The sequence below is a fragment of the Psammomys obesus genome, unplaced genomic scaffold (assembly GCF_907164565.1).
Source record: "Psammomys obesus unplaced genomic scaffold, mPsaObe1.curated_primary_1811, whole genome shotgun sequence".
NCBI classification, from domain to species: Eukaryota; Metazoa; Chordata; class Mammalia; order Rodentia; family Muridae; genus Psammomys; species Psammomys obesus.
In genome coordinates, this window is record NW_026585504.1 from 39,623,245 (window position 1) to 39,649,272 (window position 26,028).

General features: G+C 41.7%; 1 protein-coding gene and 1 pseudogene across 1 annotated transcript in view; one reads left to right on the top strand and one right to left on the bottom strand.

Annotated features, from left to right (window-relative positions):
* The window catches only part of Hsd17b12 (hydroxysteroid 17-beta dehydrogenase 12), a 93,342-nt gene extending 72,588 nt beyond the window's left edge, over positions 1-20,754 (top strand). Inside the window, exons 7-10 of the mRNA XM_055602925.1 lie at positions 4,547-4,628; positions 6,056-6,121; positions 19,370-19,519; positions 19,793-20,754. Of these exons, the coding sequence (XP_055458900.1) occupies positions 4,547-4,628; positions 6,056-6,121; positions 19,370-19,519; positions 19,793-19,897 (403 nt within the window). The 3' untranslated portion in view covers positions 19,898-20,754. The remainder of the gene's footprint in view (positions 1-4,546; positions 4,629-6,055; positions 6,122-19,369; positions 19,520-19,792) is intronic.
* A 1,186-nt stretch (positions 20,755-21,940) lies between these two features.
* Positions 21,941-23,074, bottom strand: LOC129674632 (cellular tumor antigen p53-like; annotated as a pseudogene).
* Between the last annotated feature and the right edge of the window lie 2,954 nt (positions 23,075-26,028).

The following is a 26,028-nucleotide window of genomic DNA, read 5'->3' on the forward strand; positions in this document are numbered from 1 at the left end:
CCCCCCCAACCTATCATTTCTTATCAGAGGAAAGATTTATTTCCCTTTACTTCTCTGCCTAGTCCTTCAGGAATCTTGGGCTCCTCCATCTAGGGGCTTTGTCTTGAGTCTTGAAGGTCTTAATGGTTCTTCACCCAGCTAACAGGTAAAGGAAGAGAAGCAGGATGAGTTTAGGGGAGGTGTCATGGGTCAGCCCTAGAAGGAGTGCATAGCACGTTCTGTTGTTCTGAACTCCCATCTGTCACAAGCTGCAACTTACTGCAAGGGAGGGCAGAAATGTCAGTTGTTTGCCAAAAGGAAGGAAAAGCTCCAAGTAAGTAGATGTCTGAGGGTGGTCTCACTAATACCTTATAAGTGGCTTCATTCTAGCTTTTCTTTACACCTCCCCAAAGTGACCTATTTCTATGGTAGTTTCCATAGGATTGGTATTCTCATTGAGTAACAGCAGTGTCCTTTAGAAAGAACATTTGTCGTTGGTTTCTTTTCCCTCCTCCCTTTCAGTGATTTTGTCACTGAGTATGAGATTTTTTTAAACCTTCTAGAGCAAGCCAACTATCACTAAACAAGTATCAGTAACCAGACTAAGGTGTTATCACCATACATATAGGAAATGCATAATTACATTATCGGGAACCTTGCTCTCTTTACTTCCCTGGAATGATAAACATTGTGTACAGCTGGAGCCAGGAGGTGGTTGCCATAACAACCATGGAAAGGCTAAAAATAGTCTCTTTCATATTGTACTGCTTAAGGTGGAATTATGACATGTTATGGCGTTTTAGGGCAGGTAATTCTCTTTCATGTGCTAAATGTTTGCAAACTTTTTTCAACAAAATGGTATTTGTATAGTGTGAGAATTTGATTGCTTGTTCTAATTGTATTTATCTGACCCCATGTTCCATGATTCTTCTCTGACACTGAGCACTGTTTTGATAGTTTCTCTGTTCTTAGGAGTCAATTAGAGAGCTGTCTACACCAATTTCTCTTTTCTGTCTAAGCCTAGAAAACTCTCTAATGACCCTGTAAGACTGCACTTCTGTCCTCTATCATGTGTAATAGAAATGTAAAGGAATGAGATGGAGTCTGTAGCCACCACTCTGTCTGGTTAGCAGTCTACACTGACTGACCATCTGGGTCCCCTCCTTTCTCTGCTGCAGGGTGGGGCACTGCTGAGGTTTCCTGAGTCAGGTCAGAATCAGTGACTTCTTTCAAAGGAGACTGTTATTCCTTCACAGCATCAGTGTTTCTATAGAGGTGGGGTCAGGGATGCTTCAGGGGTAGAATAGTGACGCATTTGTAGAACAAAAGCTTGGCAATTTTTAAAAATCCACATGAGGAGTCTCATGAGGAGTTGCCCAAGTCTAAGGGAATCCTAGAGAGCATAGCTGTAAGGAAGCTGTAAATAAAAGTTGCTTAGTTTTAAAGGGCTGGACAAGCCTATTAATTGGCTTCTGATAGGACTAATAAAGGAGGTGACTGTTGAGTTGAAGAGGTATGTCCTAAAGTGGAGTTAATTATTGTGCTTTGTTTCTGAAGCATTTTAGTTCTGGTAGATTCTCAATGATCTCCAAGGCACCATCACATGATAGCTAGCAAGTAAGCTGTGAGATCAGTTACAAATATTGCATCACAGAAAATGTTGCTTTATTTGTGTATATGATGTTGTCACAACAAACTAGGAAATGTGCTGAAGTATGAGCAGAACAGGTCTTCAATAACGGAACTTCAGCAGAAATTTTTAATGTGCTTCCATTGTTCCCAAGCCTCAGAAAATGAGAGATTAACCAGCTTGGCTTATGTTTGTCTCTGTGTGCAATTAAGCGTAGCCTATTTTGCCCTTCTGCTTGATATAACAGAGTTGTCATGAGCCCGGCTGTGCCATGGAAACTAGTTTGACGTCACTAATTCTGCTTAGATGAAGGATTAGAGCTAGACAAAGTAGTTGATTGTAAAGATGAGTCTTTTGTGCCCCACAGATCCAAATGTTCACCCCATTTCTATGTAAGGAGATGCACATTATAGGGATTGTTGTAGGGCATCCTAGTGTTCGAATGCAGGCAAACAGAATTATTTTTTCCTTGGAGAAGAGAGCTTTGAATGTTGTTATGGGAGGGATCATAGGAAGGTCTTTGCTAAACAAATATGTGTGTTCTCAACAGTGAGACAGATTGATAGGTGGGACACTTTCTCTGCTGTCAGTTAGATACAATTATACAAGTGTTGGCTCTGTAGTTATTTACTCACATCTAGTATATTCTCATTTTAAAAAGCACTCTGACAGGCTTAAATATGTTTTGATGTATTTTGAAATATAAATAGTTTGTTTTTATAAAGTACTTGAAATTTTTGACTGAATAGCTCTACTCACTACTAATATTCTTCTTTCTTCTCTCCCTTATTTTTTCTTTTTCTTCTTTTTTTTTTGATTTTTAAATTTAATTTATATGGACATGTTTCCTTATACAAGCCTATTCACTACATGTAGCCAGAAAAGGCACTGATTCTCTAGCACTGGGGTTACTCACTGGGAGCTGGGAGCTGCCATGTGGGTTCTGGGAACCGAACCCAGAATTTTGCAAAAACATTCAGTATGCAGTTTCCCCAACTCCTAGAAATTTCCAGTCACAAGAGAGTTTTTGTGAAACGAAGATTTTAGTTACCTTAAGAAGTGTATCAATTACAGAGTGACTACATTATTGTGACATGTTGGATTATTGATATTTTGTAAAATGGGAAAGGGGCTTTTATTATCTTTAAATGATTTTTCTTCTGTTGAAGTCATAGCATTAAACCTTAACCTTTACCTTCAATTTTATATTTCATTTGTGAGTAACAGAAAATGTGAGGGTTTTTTTCAAGGACATGTGCAGCCACTCCAGCTAGCTGATTGTAATGGGTCAGAGTCTGGTTCTAAGCGGTGGTAGCAGGCTGTAGCTTCAGGGACAGCACTGCCCGCATCTACTTTAAACAGGCTTTCTGTCCTTCCACTGTATTCTTGAAGACAGAGCAGCAGTTCCTGGGTAAAGCTTGATGTGGAGTGACTGTGAGCTTGGAGTTGCTCCGCGGGAAGTGTGCTTTGCCAGAGTAGCCACAGCCCTTTGTGTCCACCTCCGTGGCATCCCACCCAGCCAAAAGGCTGTGTGTTCTAATAGAAACAGATTTCTTGTGTTTTACAGATTTGCTGGCTTGTTTTACATGCTGTAAACTATATATCTCTTTAAATTATGCAGTTCAGTCATTTTCAGCACATTCAGAGCTGGGCAGCTGTCAGTATAGTCTAATTGGAGAATATTTTCAGCACCCTAAAATAATAATTTTGAAGATGTGGTTCTTATTCCATTTTTATCAAAGGAGCAATATTTGATTGTAATAAAAGATTGTTTTGTTCTGCTTTCGTGACGGGAATTGTTTATAGGTGTAGAAAATGAAATTGCGAGGTATTTATTGCTAATTTGCCTTTTTTTTTTTTTTTAACTGAAAGGGCTGGTTTCTAACTCCTGATTTAAAAAACAAACAAACAATTTTTTGCCTTAAAAAAGGAGATACCAATATAAGGATGATGTAACTAACATGTTAGTTCATTTTAACATAAAAAATTCTTTATCCTGCTTAAATTTGAAATTTTATTTTGATCGCCAAGATGTTAGTGGGTTTCACTGCTTAGGAAAGTGTATATTACTAGTAAGGACTTCTGTTTTATAAACAACTAAGTAGATTCTGGTAACACCCATGAGGCAGAGGGTCCAGACTTCTCTTTGATGGTCACAGTGACGTCTTGCCTGAAGGCCAGCAGATGGAATGCTGACCTTTGGGAATTATTTCTCTTCAGATTTATATCTAAAATGACTCATATATGCCATTTAATCATGTGTCGTCTCGTGCTGTTTTATGTTTTACATAAAAGGGTTCTGGGTTTCTTCTCTTTCCGCTAAATTGTGAATACAAACAGGACTTAGGAATAGAAATCCACATATAGAACAGAGACAGACTATGTAGAGGGGAGGAAACTGAGGAGCGAACTTCCTGAGATGGGGGCTAGGACCAGATTTCAGTGGCTGAAGAAGAGGGCTGGGCTGAGGTTGTAGGTCAATAGTAGAGCACTTGCCTGGCGTACATAAGACTCTAGGTTCCATTCCCAGTGCTGTAAAAACAAATGAGTATGGATTTGAGAGGACAAGTTGGTAGCTAGTTTTCATATTTCTGAAGTCATAATTCCACATGTTGCTCCCCTCTCCCATGTAGGTAAGAATTTCTGATACTGTGGCCACAGAGGACCTCACAAAGTATAGAGACAACTAAAGGAGACTATCTAGCTGATCCAGTTATGCTTAGGATTAGTAAGACTGGGAAATGAGCTCATCATAAAGAAGAGCTATTTTTAGTTCATTGAGTTATGCTTCATTCACTGGCCAGACATACCAAATGCTCATGAGAGGCAGGGAGATGAGTGCTAGAGCAGCAGCCTTGTTGTTCTGTCTCGACTGTAACTCACAAGCAGATGTACATATGATTTCCCCCACTTTATGTGCTGTGTTTTCAATTCTAGGTCTAAAGGGGTGATTCTCAACATCTCTTCTGCCTCTGGCATGGTCCCGGTTCCACTGTTGACTATCTACTCTGCAACCAAGGTGAGGAGCATTGCACTAAAATTATGTCAATATAAGACTGAGGGGTGATTTTTAGTCTGGGCAGTTAATGTAGCTTTAACGTGCTTGAAATGCTATGCTTTCTAGTTTTTCAGTTGACCAAGGACAGGAAGATGCCTCACATGGTTTTCTGGAGTGTCACAGATGGAACTAGTCTTAGAAGTGGATTGTCAGTGGTCAGAGCCACTAAAACTCTGATTTTGTTCCCTAGTATTTTACTGATTTTAACAGGGACACTTATGCTTTCTGTAGAGACCTAGCCTACACCAGTCCACCCAGATGATTAGAACCTGATGCTAATGAGCCTAAAGTGAGAATGTTGGTAACATGAACAAGTCAACTTCACACAACAAGGAAGTGCATCCTTCCAGCGCCACAGATACACTCAGCAGATAAGAAATAGACCAAAGGCAGAGTGAATATACTGCCACATCATCCAGAACTCCAGATACTGTCATTATTTCTTGAGTGTTGTAGGAATTTTCCAGAACTGTATGTCATCGTACAATGCTGTCATTCACTTATTCACAATTACCACTAAGATAAACTGCATCTTCTCATATCTACAGGTCAATAGCCCCAACTACATTTGCTTCATTAAAGCTTGGAAAACATTCTGAAGGGGGAAAAATGATCATTTTAGTTGTTGAAATTAAGCAAGGCTTTGGGGAAAATAAGTAAACCATAATACATAATAAGAACTTACACTATATCAGAGAAGGAAAAGTGCAAAACACACCTTTTCATTGAGAAAACTTAGTCATTGCTGTCTTCTGAGTCCTGCACAGCACCTCAGCCCCCCTGATCTACCTGTTTTCTCTGTGGCCAGAACGTATTATCAACATGTGTAATCAACATCTTATCTTAGAATTCCCTATCTGGAAATCTCCGTGGATGTAGACTATTCCCAATGGAGACCTTCAATGGGTTGTTATTGAACTTGGCATTTTAAGCCTGATACAGAGTCCACATTTGAAAACCATGGCCTGCATGGTTTACAGATAGCTTCACAGTTGCATTATCAGGTGGGCTCTTGCCTTCACTTCTCAGATCATAGACACTTCTCTGGGTTTCTGCTAGAGTGGCAAGTAGAAAATAGAATTAAATCCTTCGTTATATAATGAAAAAAAATTTCTGTTCTTTGGGAAATAATTTTTTGGGAGGGACTCTTTTCTCATTAACTCAAAAATTGGGCTAAATATTACTTTTGGTAAGATAATGTCATTTATGGCAGAAAAATCTCCTAAGGTTTTAAGGCGTTTTTGTCTCTTCTGCATTTGAAGTGAAAGGAATGACTAGAAACAGTAGTGTTAAATGGTTAATTTATTATTTTGTTGTTTCCATGGCTACACTCCAGGCAGTTTGATGTAATATATGTGTTTTCTTTCTCCCTCCTACCTCCCTCCTAGGCTTTTGTAGATTTCTTCTCTCAGTGCCTCCACGAGGAGTATAAGAGCAAGGGCATCTTTGTGCAAGTAAGTGGAGTTTGTTTCAGTTAAGTAGCCCTGTTTTTGTGTGGTTTCCACAGCAACAGTTGCTGTCTTGGCAACGAAAGAAAATCACATTCCTCGGTAAGCAATTGTGACGTGAGCACTCCCTTAGAGACATGGTTTCTTTTCCCTTATGCTCTTAGGTCTAGATTTTTAAAAATTACTCCCTCAAATTTTTAATTAGGATACCTGAACTAGAACTAAATATTAACAGTTGAAGCATCATTATTGTGAATTCTCACAGTTTATTTTGAGACAGTCTGACTCTTTAAAATTGTGGTAGAAAATAGATATCATAGAACTTAGTGTTTCAACATCTGTAAGCATGCAGCTCAGTGCCATGAATATATTCACCATTGGACAATCACTGACACCATTCCTCTAGAACTTTTCTTCATCTCTCCAAACTGAAATTGTAGACCATTAAACACTAACCCTCCTTTCTCTTTCCCCCAGCCCCTGGCAACCACCCTTTTATTTTCTGTCTCCCTGACGTTACCTGTTCTTAGTCCATCCTGTGAATAGAGTCATACAATGCTTTGTCTTCTGTAATCAGCTCACTTAGTGTGTTATCTTAGGCCCTTTTCACACAGCACAGAGTAGGGTTGTGTTAAGACAGTTAACCTGTTTTCCCATGTTGATCCAGGACTCCAATCCAGGTCCATTTGTTGTTAGAGCACCTGTTCTTACCACTAGGCTACTTGACCCATCTGTGCTTAGGAAATGTTGAAACCAGAAGGTGCTAGGCTGCTTGTTGCCGCTGTTTTATATATGTAATCAAGATGGGGATAAGGATATCTAGCTGGCTTTCTAAGCCTTTTTATTTTCAGCAATATTAGAGGCAAGTCACCTATCGCGATGAAGGGAAAGATAAATTTCCCTTCAAGTTCCACAAAAAGTTTACTTCCTCGAAGCCCTTTCCTTAGCTTACTTCGTAGGAATAACTGCTGACCACTTACTTGTTGTTGCTTAATTCTTAGCTACCTATATTTGTAGGCTGCATCGTGGGTTTTGTAGAACCCTGAATTTTATATCTGTCTATGATGAGACCATTTCTGATGCTGGTAACTGGAATTGCCCTGAGATTGTGTTTTGGTCACAAGGAAGCCAGTAACACTGGTAGGAGGTGAGGCTCCTGTGCCACTCAATGTTACACGGTTGTTTTTTCCGGTGAACCTGTTATTTTAGTCTTTTATTTATTTATTTTTTTAATTTTATTTTTCTCATTAGTTACATTTTGTTAATTCTGTATCCCAGCTGTATCCCTCATTCCCTCCCCAATCCCACCCTCCCTCCCTCATCTCCTCCCTGCCCCTTTCCAAGTCCATTGATAGGGAGGACCTCCTCCCCTTTCATATGACTCCGTTTTGTCAGGTATTTTCAGGACTGGCTGCAAAGTCCTCTGTGGCCTAACAGTACTGCTCCTCATTTTTAAAACCCACCAAGACTCAGTAGGAACTCTAAAAGTCCTCTGGCAGGTACCCTGGTGGCTGTTGCTGAAAACTGCCTGTGTTTCAGTGACATGAAGTAGCTAGCATTGCTGTGTAAACAAGGAAAACAGTCTGGGTAGTAATCACAACTATCCTTTTGCTCACTTTCACAGCCTTTTTCCCTAAAAGGTAGTCTCCATGGATTCTCTCCCAGTATTAACCTGATTGGATTAGAAACCACCTCAAAGCAAATAGTATTTGCCTTCTGAAATATTTTATTATGATTTTATTTGTATTGTATTTGTATTGTTTCCATTAATAAATGTTAAATTATTTAATTTCATACATCATTGTCTTTCCTACTACCATTCACTTGAGATCTAAATTTAGAATGAATTGTTAAGAAAAGGAAAATTCATGGTCATGACGAAAAACATGGCTGTCTTACTGTGGGAATAGATCCCAGGGCACTGTGTGAAGCAGAGAGAGCCCATGTTGAGCCAAAACTTACCTGCTTTTTTCTGGGTGGTCTTTCTGTCTTCCAGATTAGTGACAGGGGGAAGAGATTGAATGGCTTGCTGCACCTTCTATTTCATCCCATATTTCGTGGGTCATCTCATTAATGCACAGATCCTGTAACCTTGTTAACACACAGGTCAGGTACTGGTGGCTTCTCTCACTGTCCTCAGTTGGCTATGCCTGAAGCTTAGTATTGAAGTCAGACCACACAAGGCCATCATGTTCTTGCCTACCTATGTTGAGGCTAGAGTAGACCTCGTACTGTCCTCTACATGCTCTGCCCTTTAAGGTACCCATGACTAACTCCTCTTCAGGTCTGTTCCACGTTTCCTCCAACCACCGTTTGTCCCTGAGTCCTTATTTAAGGCCTAGACACTCGATTATGATTCCCTTCTGCTTCCCTGGGCCTCACATGCCTCTGTCCACTGCTGCCTGGCCTACTCACCAAACTGCCTTTTTTGTTTTGTTGAGACAGTGTCTTACAATATAGGCTAGGCTACCTTTGAACTCACAAAGATGCAGCTGCCTCTGCCACCTCACTGCTGGAATTTTAAAGCCACCATCGCTTCCAGACTTCAGTGTGTTCCTGAACTTACTGCCTCAGCATTGCTAATGTTCTCACTATTATTATTATCATCATTATTATTTTACAGTTGAAGGCCTGTGGGGAAGAGGCAAAGGGAACTTATGCATACACCCTCATGCATTTGCCCAGATTTCATTTTGTTGTTGTTTGACTCCATCTATCATTGCATATATTTTTTGCCTCAAATTCATGAGTGTACATCTGAAAAACAATGCTGTCCTTATTTAACTATAAGAGTTAACAACTTGAGATTGAATGTTGATATGTTATTGACTAGAACATCTGTGCTCAATGTTTTATTTGTTTTTATTTATCTGTTCATTTTTACTTATCTATTCATTCCTTTTTGAGACAAGGCCACACTATGCAGCCCAGGCTGACCTTGAACTCGGTCCTCCTCCCTTTGCCTTTGGTGTGCTGGGATTGTAAGCATGCATCATCACACCCAGACCTCTAATACTCTTTTACAGTGTCCTTTGTTTTGCTGGTGCTGGGGATTGAATGTAGTCTTCTAGGCAAGTGCTCTGCCACTGAGCTATATCTTTCAAGTAATATTTTCTACTATAGCAAAGCCTTCAGTCTAGAATCAGGTATTCTAGTCACCTCTTTCTTGTGTTTCTTTCAGTCTGGACCCTTGTCACTCCTGTGCCACTGACATGAGCACAGCACTCTTCCCAACTCTTCTGTTTAGAGCATCCCTCACTTAGGGCTCATCTGACACATACTTGTAGTTAGATTCAGGTTATGCTTTTCCATTTATAACAGGAGGGATGTACTGCTGTATCCTTAGGATGCTACATGGGAAGATGGGGGTCTCTGTATATTACACTAATAAGCTGTTATTTGGGAGACTCTTCAATGTATGCAAATATCCTACTTCCTTAGACATTTACCTTAAATTTAGCATCCTATACTCTTTCATCACAAACTTGCCTTCTGAAGAGTTAGTTCATCTGGATTTTAGTCATTTTAAAGCCATAGTCAAAAGTCTCCATGAACACATGGGACTTCAGTGCTTTCCTGGTCCATCTAGCCTTGTGTAAATTCATTTATAACCTGTGTACTTAGAGACAGTGAGGAAAAGACAATGAGCTCAGAGTCAGCAGACTGAGATTATGAGTTCTTCTGTCACTGCTCAGTGGTCATCTGACCTATGCAAAATTTCTTTTTTATTTTTATTTTATTTTTTATATTAATTACAGTTTTCACTTTGTGTTTCAGTTGTAGCCCCCTCCCTCATTCCCTTCCTATCCTCCCTCCCCCCCCTCATGTCCTCCCATGCCCCTCTCCAAGTGCACTGATAGGGAGGTCCTCCTCCCCTTCCATTTGACCCTAATCTATCGGGTCTCATCAGGACTGTCTGCATTGTCTTTCTCTGTGGCCTAGTAAGGCTGCTCTCCCCTCAGAGCCAGCCCCTGAGTTCATGTCAGAGACAGTCCCTGTTCCCATTACTAGGGAACCCACTTGGATACTGAGTTGCCATGGGCTATATCTGTTCAAGGGTTCTATGTCATCTCCATGGATGGTCCTTGGTTGGAGTATCAGTCTCAAAAAAGACCCCTGGTCCCAGATTTCTTGGTTCTGTTGCTCTCCTTGTGGAGCTCCTGTCCCTTCCAAGTCTTTTTTTTTTTTTTTTTTTTTCTCATAAGATTCCCTGCACTCTACCCAAAGTTTGGTTATGAGTCTCAGCATCTGCTTTGATATGCTGCTGGACAGAGTCTTTCTGAAGCCCTCTGTGGTAGGCTTCTGTCCTGTTTCCTCCCTCTTCCAATGTCCGTCCCATTTGCCTTTCTGAGTGAGGATTGATCATCTTACCCAGGGCCCTCCTTCTTGCTTAGCTTCTTTAGGTGTACAGATTTTACCATGTTTATCATATATTATACGGCTAATATCCACTTATAAGTGAGTATATATCATGTGTGTCTTTCTGTTTTTGGGATACCTCACTCAGAATGATCTCTTCTGGTTCTCACTATTTGTCTGCAAATTTCATGATTTCCTTGGTTTAAATACCTGAGTAATATTCCATTCTGTAAATATACCACAATTTCTGTATCCATTCCTCCTTTAAGGGACACCTGGATTGTTTCCAGGTTCTGGCTATTACGAATAAAGCTGCTATGAACATGGTTGAGAAAATGTCCTTGTTGTATACTTGAGCATATTTTGGATAGATGCCTAGGAATGGTATAGGTGGATCTTGAGGAAGAACTATTCCTAATTGTCTGAGAAAGTGCCAGATTGAATTCCAAAGTGGTTGTACAAGTTTACATTCTCACTAGCAATGGAGGAGGGTTTCCCCTTTCTCCACATCCTCTCCAGCATATATTGTCACTTGAGTTTCTTGATCTTAACTATTCTGATGGGTGTAAGGTGAAATCAGATCATCTGGAGGCATTTCCATCCCTGATCTCAAGCTGTGCTACAGAGCAATAGTAATAAAAACTGCATGGTACTGGCATAGAAACAGAATGGTGAATCAATGGAATTGAATAGAAGACCTAGAAATAAACCCGCACACCTACAGATACTTGATTTTTGACAAAGAAGCCAAAACCATACAATGGAAAAAAAGATAGCATCTTCAACAAATGGTGCTGGTCTAACTAGATGTCTACATGTAGAAAAATGCAAATAGATCCATATTTATCACCCTGCACAAAACTAAAATCCAAGTGGATCAAAGACCTCAACATAAAACCAGACACACTAAATCTGTTAGAAGAAAATATGGGGAAGAGCCTAGAACTCATTGGCACAGGAGACAACTTCCTGAACAGAACACCAACAGCACAGACTCTAAGATCAACAATCAATAAATGGGTCCTCAATAAAAAGAAACTAAAAAGTTTCTGTAAAGCAAAGGACACTGTCATCAAATCAAAATGACCACCTACAGACTGAGAAAGGATCTTCACCAACCCTCTATCTGACAGAGGGCTGATATCCAGAATATATAAAGAAGTGAAGAAGTTAAAAAGCAACAAATCAAATAACCCAAATTAAAAATGGGGTACAGAGCTAAACAGAGAATTCTCTGTAGAGGAATATAGAATGGCAGAGAAACACTTAAAGAAATGTTCAATGTTCTTAGTCATCAGGGAAATGCAAAGCAAAATTTCGATATAGCTTTGAGCCTTAATTTCCAACTTCTGAAGGCAAATGAGGTATGTGAGTGGTGTGGCATATGTAAAGATAATCAAAAACTGGGGAGTGATAGTATGTATAGAAAAGCGAGACAAGAAACAGTAGTAACATGCATTTATGAAGCACCTACAGTATGCCTCGTGCTCAGTCTTTATTACCTCATTTGAGCTTGATATTAACCTGACCCCATGTCACAGATTGGAATGACCTGCCTAAAGTCGTAAGTGTCTGCTGTTTGTCAGAAGTAAGATAACAAAAGGTAAATAAGACTAAAAATTCCTGCCTCAAGGCACACGAGATAGTAGACAGGTATTTAAACACGTTACCAATCATGGGCCAAAACAAAAGGTCTCTGTATTATGTTTCAGATCTCTTCAGTCAGGAAGTATGTAAAATGTAATTTTTGGTGTAACGTTGGGAATATAATAGCAAGAAAGAAAGACAGTGAGCAAGAAAACAGAGGAGTGCGATGGTTCCCTATAGTGACAGTACTGTAGAAGCTGACGGAGGCTCTGCATCTCAGCAAGTGGAGGAAAGTGTAGGGAAGTTTACTGACCTCAGCTTGAATAACTCCAAGGCCGAGGGCTGCAGTCCTTGGTGCTCAATATTGGTGTCTTCTGCACCATGCAGCTCTTCTCCTGAACCTGGGAAAATAGTACCGAAATGTTACAAACCGAGAGATCAGTTGTCAACGGAAATTGACCCCTAGGGTTTTCTTACCTCACCCTGTGTGACAGGAAAGGAGGAAGCAGAATGGGAAGCATTAACCTGGAGAACCCAGCTGTAGGTTTCTGCTGCCTTGAAGTGGATTTTCTCATCTGAGTGACTCAAAAGAATCCACTGAACACCATGAAGAAGCCAGTGCAGCTACTGCCATACAGTCTTTGAGATGAGAGCTGATCATTAGTGCACTTTAAAATGTGTTTTTGATCAGAAAGGATTTGGCTTCTGTGAGATTTAGAATACAACCGAGACAAATTTAGACAAAAAACAAATAAATACACTTCAAGGTTTGTCAAAATGTTGTTGCTTATAGTAATCACATAAATCTCTTGAGGTTCAAAGAGCCAGAAAATATTGAGAAACAGCTATCAAAATTGAAAAGAGACAGTCGGGGAGGAGGAGTTCACCTATCAGTGAACTAGGGAAAGGGCTAGGAGGCAAAAGGGAAAGAACCGGGTAGAACTGGGAGGAGGTGAGGGAAGGGCTACAACCAGGATACAAAGTGAATAAATTGTGTAAAAAAATTCATTATTATAATGAATACATATTGAAAACAGAAAACCCCATCCATTTTTCTTGTTAATTACTACCAACACTAACAGAGGTAATGAAATGTCGTTGGTCCACATGGAGTCCAAATAGAAATATAAAGTGATGCAGGATTCTCACTGGAAATATAACTGTACCAACTGTGAGAAAATGGACTCTAACCAGCTAAATCTCCATTGTTGCCAGTGATGACACAGGTTTTGTTTTGTTTTATTCCCCTTTGCTCTTCTGCTTTAATCCTTTGCAAGAAGACCCACCTAACTAGGGTCTGGAAGGAACGCCATGTGTCCAGAGGATGAAGGTCCCCAGATGGCTTCTCCACAGGCAGGTCTTCTCTGGACTTGCTGTTGATAGACCTCTCACAGGGCATAGAGATTGAGGCAGGTTCTTTTCACCTTGCTTGTGACCGTACAAGCATTAGGTAACTTGGAAGAGAATTGCTAGTACATGCTAGAGCTCAGCTCTCACACTGAGCCTATTTATTTGATCTTCTTCCTAATGTAGTAAAGAGCTGCAGTTGCCCCCATCTGCACTGGGATTGGGGGTTTGGATCAGGGTTCTGTACTATAGGTTCTGTACTGTAGGTAGTATACCGCAAGCCAGGTTTGAGTTCAGGTTGGTCTGATTTCAACCAGGGCTAGTCACCTTCTTCCCCTATTATCCTACTGACTCTTTCTTATCTGAAATGCGGTTCATCAGATCACTGAATCAAGTCTATTCTGAAGATGTGTCCAGTCTGGCTGCCTTTCATGACATCACTGCTCTGCTTTAATTTCAGGTGGCATTGTATGTTACTATGGATCATCTTCCTATCTGACCACCAATGCTAGATAATCATGTGACATTTGACTCAGCTAGAGTCATTTGGGAAATTTTTCTCACTTGAGAAAATGCACCACTAGATTGATGAGTGATGGGGGCAGGAGTTGGGGCACCTCACACTGAGAAATGCTGCTTTTGGGTTGATGATCCTTGGTGCTATAAGAAAGCAGGCTGATCAGTAAGCCAATAAGCAGCATTCCTGTAGGGCTTCTGCTTGCATTCCTGCCTCTAGGTTCCTGCCCTGCTTGGGTTCCTACCCTGACTCCCCTGATGATGGACGGACTAAAACTGTAAGCTGAAATAAACCCTTTCCTCCGCAAGTTGCTTTTGGTCACGGTTTTTATCACAGCAGTAGTATCACTAACTAGAGCATCCCCCTACTGTTGTCCTTACTGATAGGCCCTATTGTCTGTCTCTGTAGCCAGAGTTGATAAAGCAAAATCCAGTCATTTCACTTACCCACATCCTTCAGAGTAAACTCTTGAGTTTTATGACCCATGGTGCTTTGATTTGCACCTTGGCTGTTCACCTCAGTTTAAAAGGCTCTGCAATCAGATATCTCTGGGCTAGCTTCCGTCTCTTTGGTTAGAATATTTCTTATATATGACGTTATCTGAGAGCCCTTTCTTGATAACCTAATTGCAGAAATAGCCTCCACCATCAGTGTCTTTTGCCCACATCCCTCTGTAAAATCAGAGCCTCTGTTTTTGTACATGTTTATATCCTAAGTGCCTAAATGTCTTTTAGGATACATTCAAGTACATTGTTAGATGGGGGTTGTGTAGTTTCAGTTTTCCCTTTTGTTCAGTGAAGATTAGCATACACACACATTCCACATGTTTGAAGGCAGGTTCTTTGCAGGATCAGTAGTTACCCAGAGTGTATTTAAGATCTTCTTTGTGCACACAGTACTGAGCTGAAATGCTAAAATTTATTTCTGATTCAGACACATCAATCTTCAGGAAGATTCCTTTGATTCAGTACTTTTTTTTTCCTGTTTTTTTTTTTTTAGACTTTTTTATTTTATTTTATTTTATTTTTCTTTTTAGTTACATTTTGTTAACTCTGTGTCCCAGCTGTATCCCGCTCCCTCATTCCCTCCCCAGCCCCACACTCCCTCCCTGGTCTCCTCCCTGCCCCTTTCCAAGTCCCCTGATAGGGGAGGACCTCCTCCCCTTTCATCTGACCCTGTTTTATCAGGTATCTTCAGGGCTGGCTGCAAAGTCCTCCTCTGTGGCCTAACAGACTGCTCCTCCCCTGGGGGGGGGGGTGTCAAACAGCCTGCCCTTGAGATCCTGTTAGAAATAGTCCGTGTTCCCCTTACTTTGGAAAACTACTTGGTTACTGAGCTGCCACAGGCCACATCCGAGCAGAAGTTCTAGGTTATATCCATAGATGGTCCTTGGTTGAGTGTCAGTCTCAGAAAAGACCCTGTGCCCGGATATATTTGGTCCTTGTAGAGCTCCTATCCTTTCCATATCATACTAACTTCCCTTCTTTCATATGATTCCCTGCACTCTGCCGAGGGTTTGGTTATGAGTCTTAGTGTCTGCTTTGAAACACTGCTAGGTAGAGTCTTTCAGATGCCTTTTGTGGTAGACTCCTGTCATAAGTTCAATGAACATCCCATTTGTCTTTCTAAATGAGGATTAATCACCTTTCCCTGTGTCCACTTTCTTGATTATCTTCTTTAGGTGTGTAGATTTCATTATGTTTATCATGTCTTGTAGGTCTATATAAGCGAGTATATACCAAGTTTGTCTTTCTCCTTCTGGGATACTTCACTCAGAATGTGTTTTTTTTTTTGTTTTTTTTTTTTTTCTGTTTTTCAATACAGGATTTCTGTGTATAGTCATGGCTGTCCCAGAACTTGCTTTGTAGACCAGGTTGGCCTCAAACTCATGAGATTCGCCTGCCTCTGTCTCCCGAGCGCTGGGATTAAAGACGTGTGCCACCACGTCTGGCTCTTGATTCAGTACTTTTAGAACGTCTTGAGGTTTTTATGAGAGTTCATATCTACAAGTAGAGAAGTGCAAGTAGCCAAACTACAATGTATGTGTTTAGTCATTCATGTCTTCTGGAGCTTTTCAAGTCCTGAGGTTTCAATAAATGAAGACACAGATTTAAAAGAAGTCAAGTTTCCCTAACCTTATAGGAGCCACAGCCTCTGCCTTAACAATGTGTATGGGCTGGAGAGATAGCTCATTCAGCGTGAAATAAGGCTGGGCACAGTGGCATGTGCCTTTAACCCCAGCTCTGGGGAAAGAAGGAAAGACAGGCAAATTCCTGAAGCCCATTGGCCAGCTTCAGACTCAACAAGAGACAAATGACTGTGCTGACTGCTGCCAGCCTAATGCTGAAACTGCCCTAGAGTTGTCTTTGTTATGCTGTTTAATTTGCTGGACCAGAAGAAAGGTGAGGAAACAGCAAAGGACCACATGAATCTAGAGACAGCACAAACTTAGATGCCACATGTGGACTCTTGTTCAAAAGAGCAAAAGCCTGCTTCCTCTTGATTCTCATTTCCCCTAAGCACTATCATGGCAAGTTCTGATCATTTTTAGGTTTGAGAAGGCTTATTTAGTTCACAGTTGGCTCTGCCATGTGGAGTTCCAAGACTCAATGTTTGACTCTTACACATTTGACATGTGGCTTCGGGCATCCTTCTTTGCACTCGCCGTGGCATCCAGATGTAGTGCCTTTCCTGCCCTGAACCAAGACTCCACAGCACGTCTCTATGAAGCCCATAGTCCAAGCAGTCTACTCCAGCAAATAAGTGGAAAACAGCATACCACATTGTGGTCTCCAGGCCCTTCTTTAATAAGCTGAGGAGAGACACAGCAGCACCAGCGTTTGCCTTATGGCCTAACTAATTTTTTTCAGTTTGAGATTCTAAATTTGGAAATCAGAATACTTGCCCACAGCTGTGGCTGTCAGGGTCACACTGTTTCTGAGGGACTTGTTGACTGGTGACTTGTTGAGCGTAAATGACTTTCAAGTTTAATTCTATTGAAAAACTTTGTTAAAGTATAGGTATATTTCTGATTTTTACCATAGTGTTTTCCTGCATAGGCAGAAGATGGATTAATTATTGTTTCTTGAGCATGTATTTACTTTGGTGACTTTTGATGTAAAAAAAAATGTCTGTACTTTTCCATTATCTTTACATATTCCTTTAGTACCCTTCACATCTACATCAATAGGTTTGCTTTGTTGAGGCAGATAATGTTACTTAAGCTTCAGAATATTTAAAATGTTGCCTCATTGGAAAGGGCCTCGGTACTGTTCAGTCTTGTGCATGTGAAGTGCTGGTCTGTCCTGTCTTCAGTAGGTCTTCACTGCCCGGCTGTGTATCATGTTCTCAGTGCTGAGAATGGAGGTGGAGACAGCCGCCTTCTTGAGCTTGTGTTCTAGAACTTGCCTGGTACTTGTTTTGTCTTCTTTTCGACTGTACCACACTCTTTGCAGTACCCTGAAAATGCCTTGCTCTTCACAGCTCTTCTTCTCTGCTCCTGTTTTTTTTACCTCTTTACCTAGCTGACTCCTCTACTTCCTTTAGGGCCTAGTTCTAAAGCTGTTTGGTTTCTGAATCCTTCATACTTCACTAGGCCACTAATAGCCACCTTGATTTTATATCCAGGTGACATACACAAACCTTCCAGCCTAGAATTTCCATTTCTTAGCTGGGAAGATATAACTTGACTAGGAATTCTGCCCAGGCCTGTCTGTCCCTGCCCCCCATAGCTGGAGGCTCCTTCAGAACCCTACCATAGGCTAGCTGAACCCTGAAGCCATGGGTTATCTTGTGGTGCCACCATGTGGTTCAGTCAGGCAGTGCAACTGAATTCTGCAATATCAGAATAGTACAGTTTATGCTGCTTATGTATTCTGAGAGAGCAAAAGGGTGGATGAAAGAAAAGTGCAGATCATTCTGCATACGTTAAAGGCATAGTTACAGACTGGCTTATCTCTGGAGTTCAAGACTTCCCAGCACCCCTTGTAGACTGTGTTCTCCAGGAAAAAAAAGATGAGGAAAGCTGTGCACGTCCATGTTTTTACCTGCTGTCAGAGTTTATACCATTCACAGTCTGTCTACCTGAGCCTTCCCCAGCCTGCCTTCATTCTGATGGAAGAAAATGGACTAAAGACTTGACAAAACATTTGCTCATTAAAAAGAGATGTATACTAATATTTCCAATAAAGAAATCCTCAGAAGTCAGATTACATAATCAGTCATCCCAGCTGTTGGTGGGCTGTGGTGACTGGATACTTACTGTGGGGTTTGCCTCCTGCAAGGGCGAGGAAGATGGAGAATGGCACCAGTTAGATCTTTGTGGTTCGGGCTTTTAATAGAGGGGTTGAAGATTCAGCTCACACACTAAGGATGGTGAGCTGTATTCTTTGACTTATACTTGAAATGTTTTTTTAAAAATACAAATATATATAAAACCCCAGAGTCTCAGTAGAAAAGAATTTAAAGTGTGAAAGACGGGAGCTTTATTTGTAACTTAAGATTTTTTTTCCATTCATTTTAACTATATGTTGAACTGTTTTGTTTGTTTGTTTGTTTAATTAGCATTGATAATGGACCTCAGGTCAATGGACCTTTCTTTTCACACTTGTGAGGGGAACAAGTGTTTGGTGTGCTACTGTACACCTGAGGTCTTTTGAACCACATAGGAACCTTTTTCATCGTGACTCCCAGAACTCATTACAATAGGGGTTCCTTGTGCTCTGTGTTGCATCACACCCGGACCACAGGGCGCATATGCAGTTGAGAGCCTAGCATTCATAAAATGCCTAGAAATGCTCATGTCTGGATTTCCACCTTACACCTGTCCTGTCAAGCAACATCTAGTCACCCAGGCTATTTCCTTATTATTATACCCTCTCTTCCCAAAACAGAAGGGAGCAAAAAAGATGGGGTTCTGTCTTCACAGAAACAGGACATTAAGACACCAGAGAAGAGAAGTGGTGGCTGAAGGCTAGGAAGGTGAAATGTTTCCTTTTGAGGGACAAAAGCTCATAGAACAAGCGTAACTCACCAGGCGTGATAGAGCAAAGTTGTCCCCGTCAGACACCAGAAACTCAGTGCTGCTTGACCGCACAGCAGAGTCCCACTTGACTGCCAGGAAGAATACCCTGAGCCTCAGCTCCGTGCTTTCCTTTTAAAGGTTCAGAAATCGTTGCTTCTGCCTATCCTCATGTTTCCCAGCCTCTATTTCTATTTCACCAACAGGTCATCATTGTATTACAGTTCATAATTTTGCTGTTATATGTTCTGTGAAGTTGACTTTAGGCAGTAGCATGTCTCTCCCCACTTCTCTAAAGATACAAACTCTAGATTTCATGAGGATGCTTCTACTACTACCAACAGGCAGGCAGGCATCATTCTCAGTTCTGAGTTGGTACCTTCCTAATCAGTGGCATGTTTTGTTTTGTTTTACATGTTTCTAGAGTGTCCTGCCATTCTATGTAGCTACAAAGCTGGCAAAAATACAGAAGCCAACTTTGGATAAGCCCTCTGCAGAGACATTTGTGAAGTCTGCAATAAAAACAGTAGGCTTGCAGTCCCGAACCACTGGATATGTGATCCACGCCCTCTTGGTATGTACATTCCTAAATCTTGACCATATTTTCCAGTTTGGGCCTTTCTTTTTATATCATCTCTTAAAATCAAGACATATACTTTGCCAGACAAAGTGGTCCACATCTTCAATTCTAAAAAAAAGACATACTTGATTTCAAACGGTGTGCTTCAGAACTTTAATCTCTGTAATGACTGTGTGGAGAATGGAAGGTGGCTGATAGGCTCTACTTGCGTTCGCGTTAGCTCAGTTGTGGCCTGTGCTTATCTATCTCCCCCATTTCTTTCCCTAGGGCTTAATAAGCTCAATCTTGCCTCGTTGGATTTATTTTAAAATAACCATGGGTCTCAACAAGTCTCTGCGGAATCGCTTTCTGAAGAAAACTAAGAAGAACTAAACGCTGATGAGCCACTGAGCCCCTTGGCCAGAGAGTTGGGCCTGCACACGCCTGGCTGTTCCCAGAGTCTCTGCTGTTGTCTCAGTAATTACTAACATGGCGTAATTGGAGGAAAACAAACTTGTTTTAGAGGCTCCTAACATATATTCTGAATACAAGTAGGAGTAATTTGAAGTTTAACATAAATACTTTTACCAAATGTATAGACCACTTTGACAGAAAGGAACAAATCCTGGAATGACAGAGGTAGACACAGAATCCCTCTGGCCCAGAATGCCAATGATCACCTTATATTTTGTCTGGAACCTACTGGACAGTTTAATGACTACCTAATTTTTTATTTGCTTAGCGTCAGAGGGAAGGAGGCTTAGTTGATTTTTTTTTTTTTTTTTTTTTAATGGATGGACACAATGCAGTTTATGTGGATTTCTGTAAGGTTTTCTAAATGTATGTTCCAGCTCATGTATTTATATGGAACTATTCTCAAAAGTAGCTAAGACAAAGAGAATTAAAATACAGAGTTGTTTCTCACACATAAGTGCACAAAATGTTATTCTTATAACACATACTGTGTCTGCTCTATTCAAATGTTTGTAAATATTGAATACTTGTGAGACTGAAATGTAAAGGTGAGTGGGCAAAAGTGAACATCAAGACCAAAGACATCCTGTGGTACCACTGAAACCCAGCAAAGCAGCCTGCATGCACAGCCAGCCCTCTTTATGTCTCCACTGCACCCGAACTGCTCGCTTGGGATGACTCCTTCTATGGTAGTGATCAATCACGGAAACTTGTTCGAAGTTAATGTCCCATTAGAATTTCTATATCTGCTTTTAATAAAGAATGACGTAACCATGGTGTTGAATGAAAGTGTATTTGTGATGGTGGAAACTAAAGCCCGAGCTACACTGCCTTAAAGTAAGCTCAGGCTGATGACAGTGTCAGAGCGTGCACATGCTGCAGAATGCAGTACGGACAGTCACTGTGTGCATAGGCTTCAATTCCTAGTTTGAACGTCCACCAGCCTACTTAAAATGTTTAATTGATTGAAGTGTTGAAATATTTCAGATTGCTAGTTTCACCAGCTAGGAAAACAACTGTGGGGTACAAAATCTGTTTCCCATAGAAGGTAGCTGTAATCCTAGCTGGAGATTCTTTGGCATCTTCAGAACTTCCCTGTTTTGGCTTTAGTTGCTTCAGTGTGTCAAACATTCTTTTGTGTTTAATACTCCAGGATGAAAGTAATAACAGGCAAAAATAAATTTCAAGTAAGTACCTTGAAAAGAAAAGTTTTACTAAAACCATGTGCTTGAAGTCATTTAAACAGTGAAGCTTATTTTGTAGAATCACAAAGTTCAGCTTTCTACTGACAACTTGATTGATCGAGTGATAACAAATTTTATTGTAAAATAAGAAATTGATACATAAAAAGGGGTACAAAAGAGGAAAAGGTTTGGCATTTCCAGACAGGCTTTGCAGGGTTAGAAGAAACTGATCCTGAGCACAGGGTGGAAAGAAAATGGATCTTGTTGGATAGGGACCCTACGAGAGCCCAAGATGTATCCTACAGGGTATTGGGGGGGGTAAGATTTTATTTTAGGTGCCAACAAGGGACTGGGTAGGATTTTGCTGGCCCAGCAGAGACCAGGAAACTACCAACCCACTCCCCAACTCAGACTATGAACCAGCACTCCCCGAGGGGGCTGAGTCCTAGCAACAAGGTTATAAAAGGCAGGGGAAGGTACAAACATTATTTTGTCAACTCTTAGAAGTCCTGAGAAGTAGGTATACTGATAACATTTTATAGATGTGTCTATTCAAATTGGGAGAAAGTAAACTCAGGCAGAATTGGCAGAGCCATCACCACTGCCCATCGCCAAGTGTAAACTCCAACCCCACCTACAAGAATTTCTTCCTCCAAGCCTTCATGCCGCTGCATCCCATCATCCTCCCCAGATACATGATGACAGATCAATGTGAGCAGGGGTTCAAGCACCCAAGTAAAATGATAGGAGGGACTGAGGTGGGAGGAAGTAGAAGGTGTCAGTCTGAGTCAGGCTCCTCTCTCTTGATCATTAGATTTTTATAAGGGGAGGTAGACTGGCCGTCCTTGTCTTCAGGTAGCTGGAGTGAGCTCTGCTGTCTCCCGACTCCTCTGCAGCCTGAGCATCCTTGAATTCCAAGGCCTCGTTCAGTTCTTGGAATATCTCGAATCATTCACGTCCACGGATCTTAAGGGTTAAATCTTTTCCATCAAGTAGTTTTCTCTCTGGCTGGGGAGGGGAGCTTAGTGGACACTGCTGGTGGACAGTGCTCGCTTAGCACTCTCTTAGGGCAGCTCTGGGCAAGGTTCTCCCTTTTTTCAGAATTTTTTTTTTCCTCTGTATAATGGTCCCTCCCAGGACAGACATAAGCACGAACCTCAAAGCTGTTCCATCCTAGCAGGTTCCCACTGCTGTCTTCTAGTGTGGTGATGCTAAGGACAGTCAGATGGGTCATGGCCCCCATGCAGGAGCTCTGTACATGTAGTGGATGGTGGTACAGTTAGAGCCAACCTCAGCCTGTTCATACGGTACCACCGCACTGCTGAAATGTCTGCCTGTCCACATACTCAGCATGCGAATTTCCTTTGTGCTTGGATAAGAGCCAGGCAGGCCGTCTCCGTCAGAGCAGGGCTCATGGTGAGGGCAGGTCTGCCATATGTCGTGAGATCTTGTAGGTGGCCATGGCATGGACACAGGTGCCAGGTGGAGGTATGAAGTTGACCCACACCTGCACAGGGTATGTCTTTGTCAGCTGGTAGAATACCTTATTGAGGGAAGAGGAGTACATGCATGTGACAGATTTGGCTGTCCCTGAGTGCAGGAAGCCCAGACAAACTACAGTAACCCTGGAAAGTTTGGGGAAAGGGGGTAGAAGATGTCAGGTGCCAGGGAGTGGCTGGTGCAGGAGCCTCACTTACAGGGTCCTCTGCTGCAGGAGCTGCTGACACCTGGAGGGCTTCACCTGGGCCTCCTAACCAAGTTGTAATATCTGGGGCTGGCGCAGATCTTCCTTGGAATCAAATGGCCGCAAGTGGACGGAGCGTTCTTGGAGGGAAAGTAGTTTCCACAAGTCTAAAAATGTCTTTTGACTCAGAGGGGTCTCAATGCTGGGATCTGACTGTGGCTCTTCCATATCAGTATCCAAGAATTCAGCCAGGCTGCTATGTACTCTTGCCGAGGCTGCTCCTGCTCCATCTTTGTCAACATGGCTCCTCTCCTGTTGACAACTTTATATTTTCTGTTCTCACCCAAGCTAGGTCTCACGTATCCCATGCTGGCCTCAAACTAGCTTTGTACCAGAGGATTGCCTTGGTCTTGGAATCCTACCTCTACCTTACAAGTGCTTGAATTAAAGGCTAAAGACAACCTCCTGATTCTCTTTTGAGTTAATGTTTATAGTTTTGCTCTTGATGGTACTGGAGACTGAACCAAGGGCCTCAGGCATTCTATTGTTAATGCTTTACTGCTGACCTGTATTGCAAGTATGACCTATTTGATGCCAGCCTGGGCTACATAGCAAGATTATGGTTTGGTTTTTGGGTTTGTTTGGCTTCTTTTAGAATTTCATACATACACATAATAGAAATATGATCATATCCACCCCTATTGCCGCTTTCCAACTCTCTCAATACAAACCTCATGAACCTAAAGAGATGTGACAATGGCATACGGCATGTAATCCCATATTAGATCCTATGTGATATTACTCAATTTAACACAAGACTGCTGATACAATTTGAGTACAGGTCAGCAAATTAGCTTCGCAAGTTTGGATAATTATGCTTCGGTGACTTGATAAACACACTGCCACCCCACCCTCCTTTTTAAGTGTGCTGTGATATTCTTCAGGGAGAATGGGACATTGTATGTGCAACAAGATACCCCAAAATCAAAACAAAAACACTAAAATACATGCAGAGAGAGTGATAACACAGAGCATTAACATGTGGAGAGTCTAGCTGAAAGTATTTGTAAATTGTACTGCTTGTGAATTTCCTGTAAACCTGGAATTTGAAAATAAAGGCTAAACAGCTTCTGTTAAAAGCCCAACGAGCTGCAAACTGATGAGCTCAGATGGGCTGTTGAAGCCTCTGCCTCAGCCAGGCCACCCAAAAGATGGAAGCAGTACCTGTCTCCTGTCTTAAAAGCATCAAGCAATGCCTTTGAAGTACTGAGAACACAGCTTAGTACAGAGTGTGTCATTACTGTGGTGTGCTGAATAACAGCCCTCAGGCACTGCCCTATGATATGTCACTTTACATGAAAAGGGGTCTTTGTAGTTGTGGTTAAGAATCTTGAGACTGAGCTGGGCACTGCAGGTCTGTAATCCCAGAACTCAGGGAGGCAGAGGCAGGTGGATCTCTCTGAGTTCAAGTTCAGCCTGGTCTACAAAGTGAGTCCAGGACAGCCAAGGCTACACAGAGAAACCTGTCTCAAAACATACCCACACACACATACACATAAACACACACGTGCACGCATACTTGGTGAACTATGAAATAATAAGTTTCTGTTTTAAAGGACTGGCTTTGTGATCACTTGTTACTGTAGCTTTTGAAAACTAATGAAAATGCCTGCCATCTATTTCTACCCACTAGAAACCTTTAGAAACTTGTTTTGTGTCCAGGTATGGCCAATTTTTTAAAATGTTCCAAATGCACCTAGGAGGGTTCATTTTTCTGCTCTTGCTCAAGCCCACCTCTGCTTATGCAGGCAACCCAGATTAAACTCAGTGAGACACACACAAAAATACATAAAATTGAGGGGGAGGGCTTGGGAAGAGGATGGTCAGTGGGAGTGGAAGGGCATAAAAGAATAATGGGATATGATCAAAATACATTATATGGGGGCTTTAATTAGGGAGGGGAGTTTAAGTAACAGTAAGGATGAATGAAGATTTTTGCAAGGAAGTCATACCACTACCTACCGGAAATACCTATAGTGCGTGTCAGTCTGCATACATACGCAAATACAGATTAAATGTAATTTCCCCATCTGGGTTAGCAGTGCTCTTCCCAGAAGCCACCAGCCAGCTAACAAAAGTCCCAGCACCAGGTATAAGAAGCCCTCATTGGAGTTGTTGCCTGTGACACTCCTCAAATGCCATAGGCTATAGTTATTGGCCTTGCTTGACGCCTAGAAGTGAAAGATAAATCCCTACTGCTGAAGACGCTGTGCACCTGAGACACAGGACACAGAGGAATAGCCGCCATGGCTACTGACTATGCCATGCAAGCTTGCAAAGGAGCCAACAGCTCTGTATTGGATTTAAGACCTCTCAACAAGAGGGAAATCATGTTTGGTACCTGAAACCCAGGGCTGGTGAAGTCATGGATCTTGGAAGAGAACCTACAAATACCACTTTATGGAACTAGCTCAGTCTCTGACTACATTCTAAATATTTGTCTTTTTACACACAGATAAGTGTAGTTCTCACCCCTCATCAAAGGAACTTCCCTTAGCAACAAATGGAAACCACTGCAGAATACCACAACCAGTCACAACGCAGAGTTGTGGAGCTCAGGTCAAACTAATAAACCTATCACATAACTCCTGCACCTAAGGCTCTGGGATCGTGGCAGAAAAAGGGGTGGAAATATTGTAAGAGCCAGAGGAACAGGAAGGTTTCTGTGAGACTGTCTCCCGCACCCCTGAAATTTCACCAACATGGCTGCCTAAACAAGACTTAAAGGCGGACATCACTACCTGCCTTAGCTGGTTTGTTTCAGCATCACGGCAGCCCTGTATCTACCTCCAAAGTTACAGACATGCACCACGCTGCCAGGCTTTAATTCTTCAGCGTCTAAGTGACCATTTTCATATATTGGGGTGGGGGTGTATGTACACTTACACAAGCACTCATGATACATATGTGTAGGTGTGCATGCTAGGGCATGTGTGGCAGTCAGAAGATAGCTTTGTCCGCTTCCACATTTACATGGGTCCCAGAGATTGAACTCTGGTCTCCAAACTTACTTAGCAAGTGCCTTTACCTGCTGAGCCATCTTAATGGTGTTTCAGAGTATGTGTCTCTGTGTGTGTGTGTGTGTGTGTGTGTGTGCACAAGTACACATACTGTTATACCCA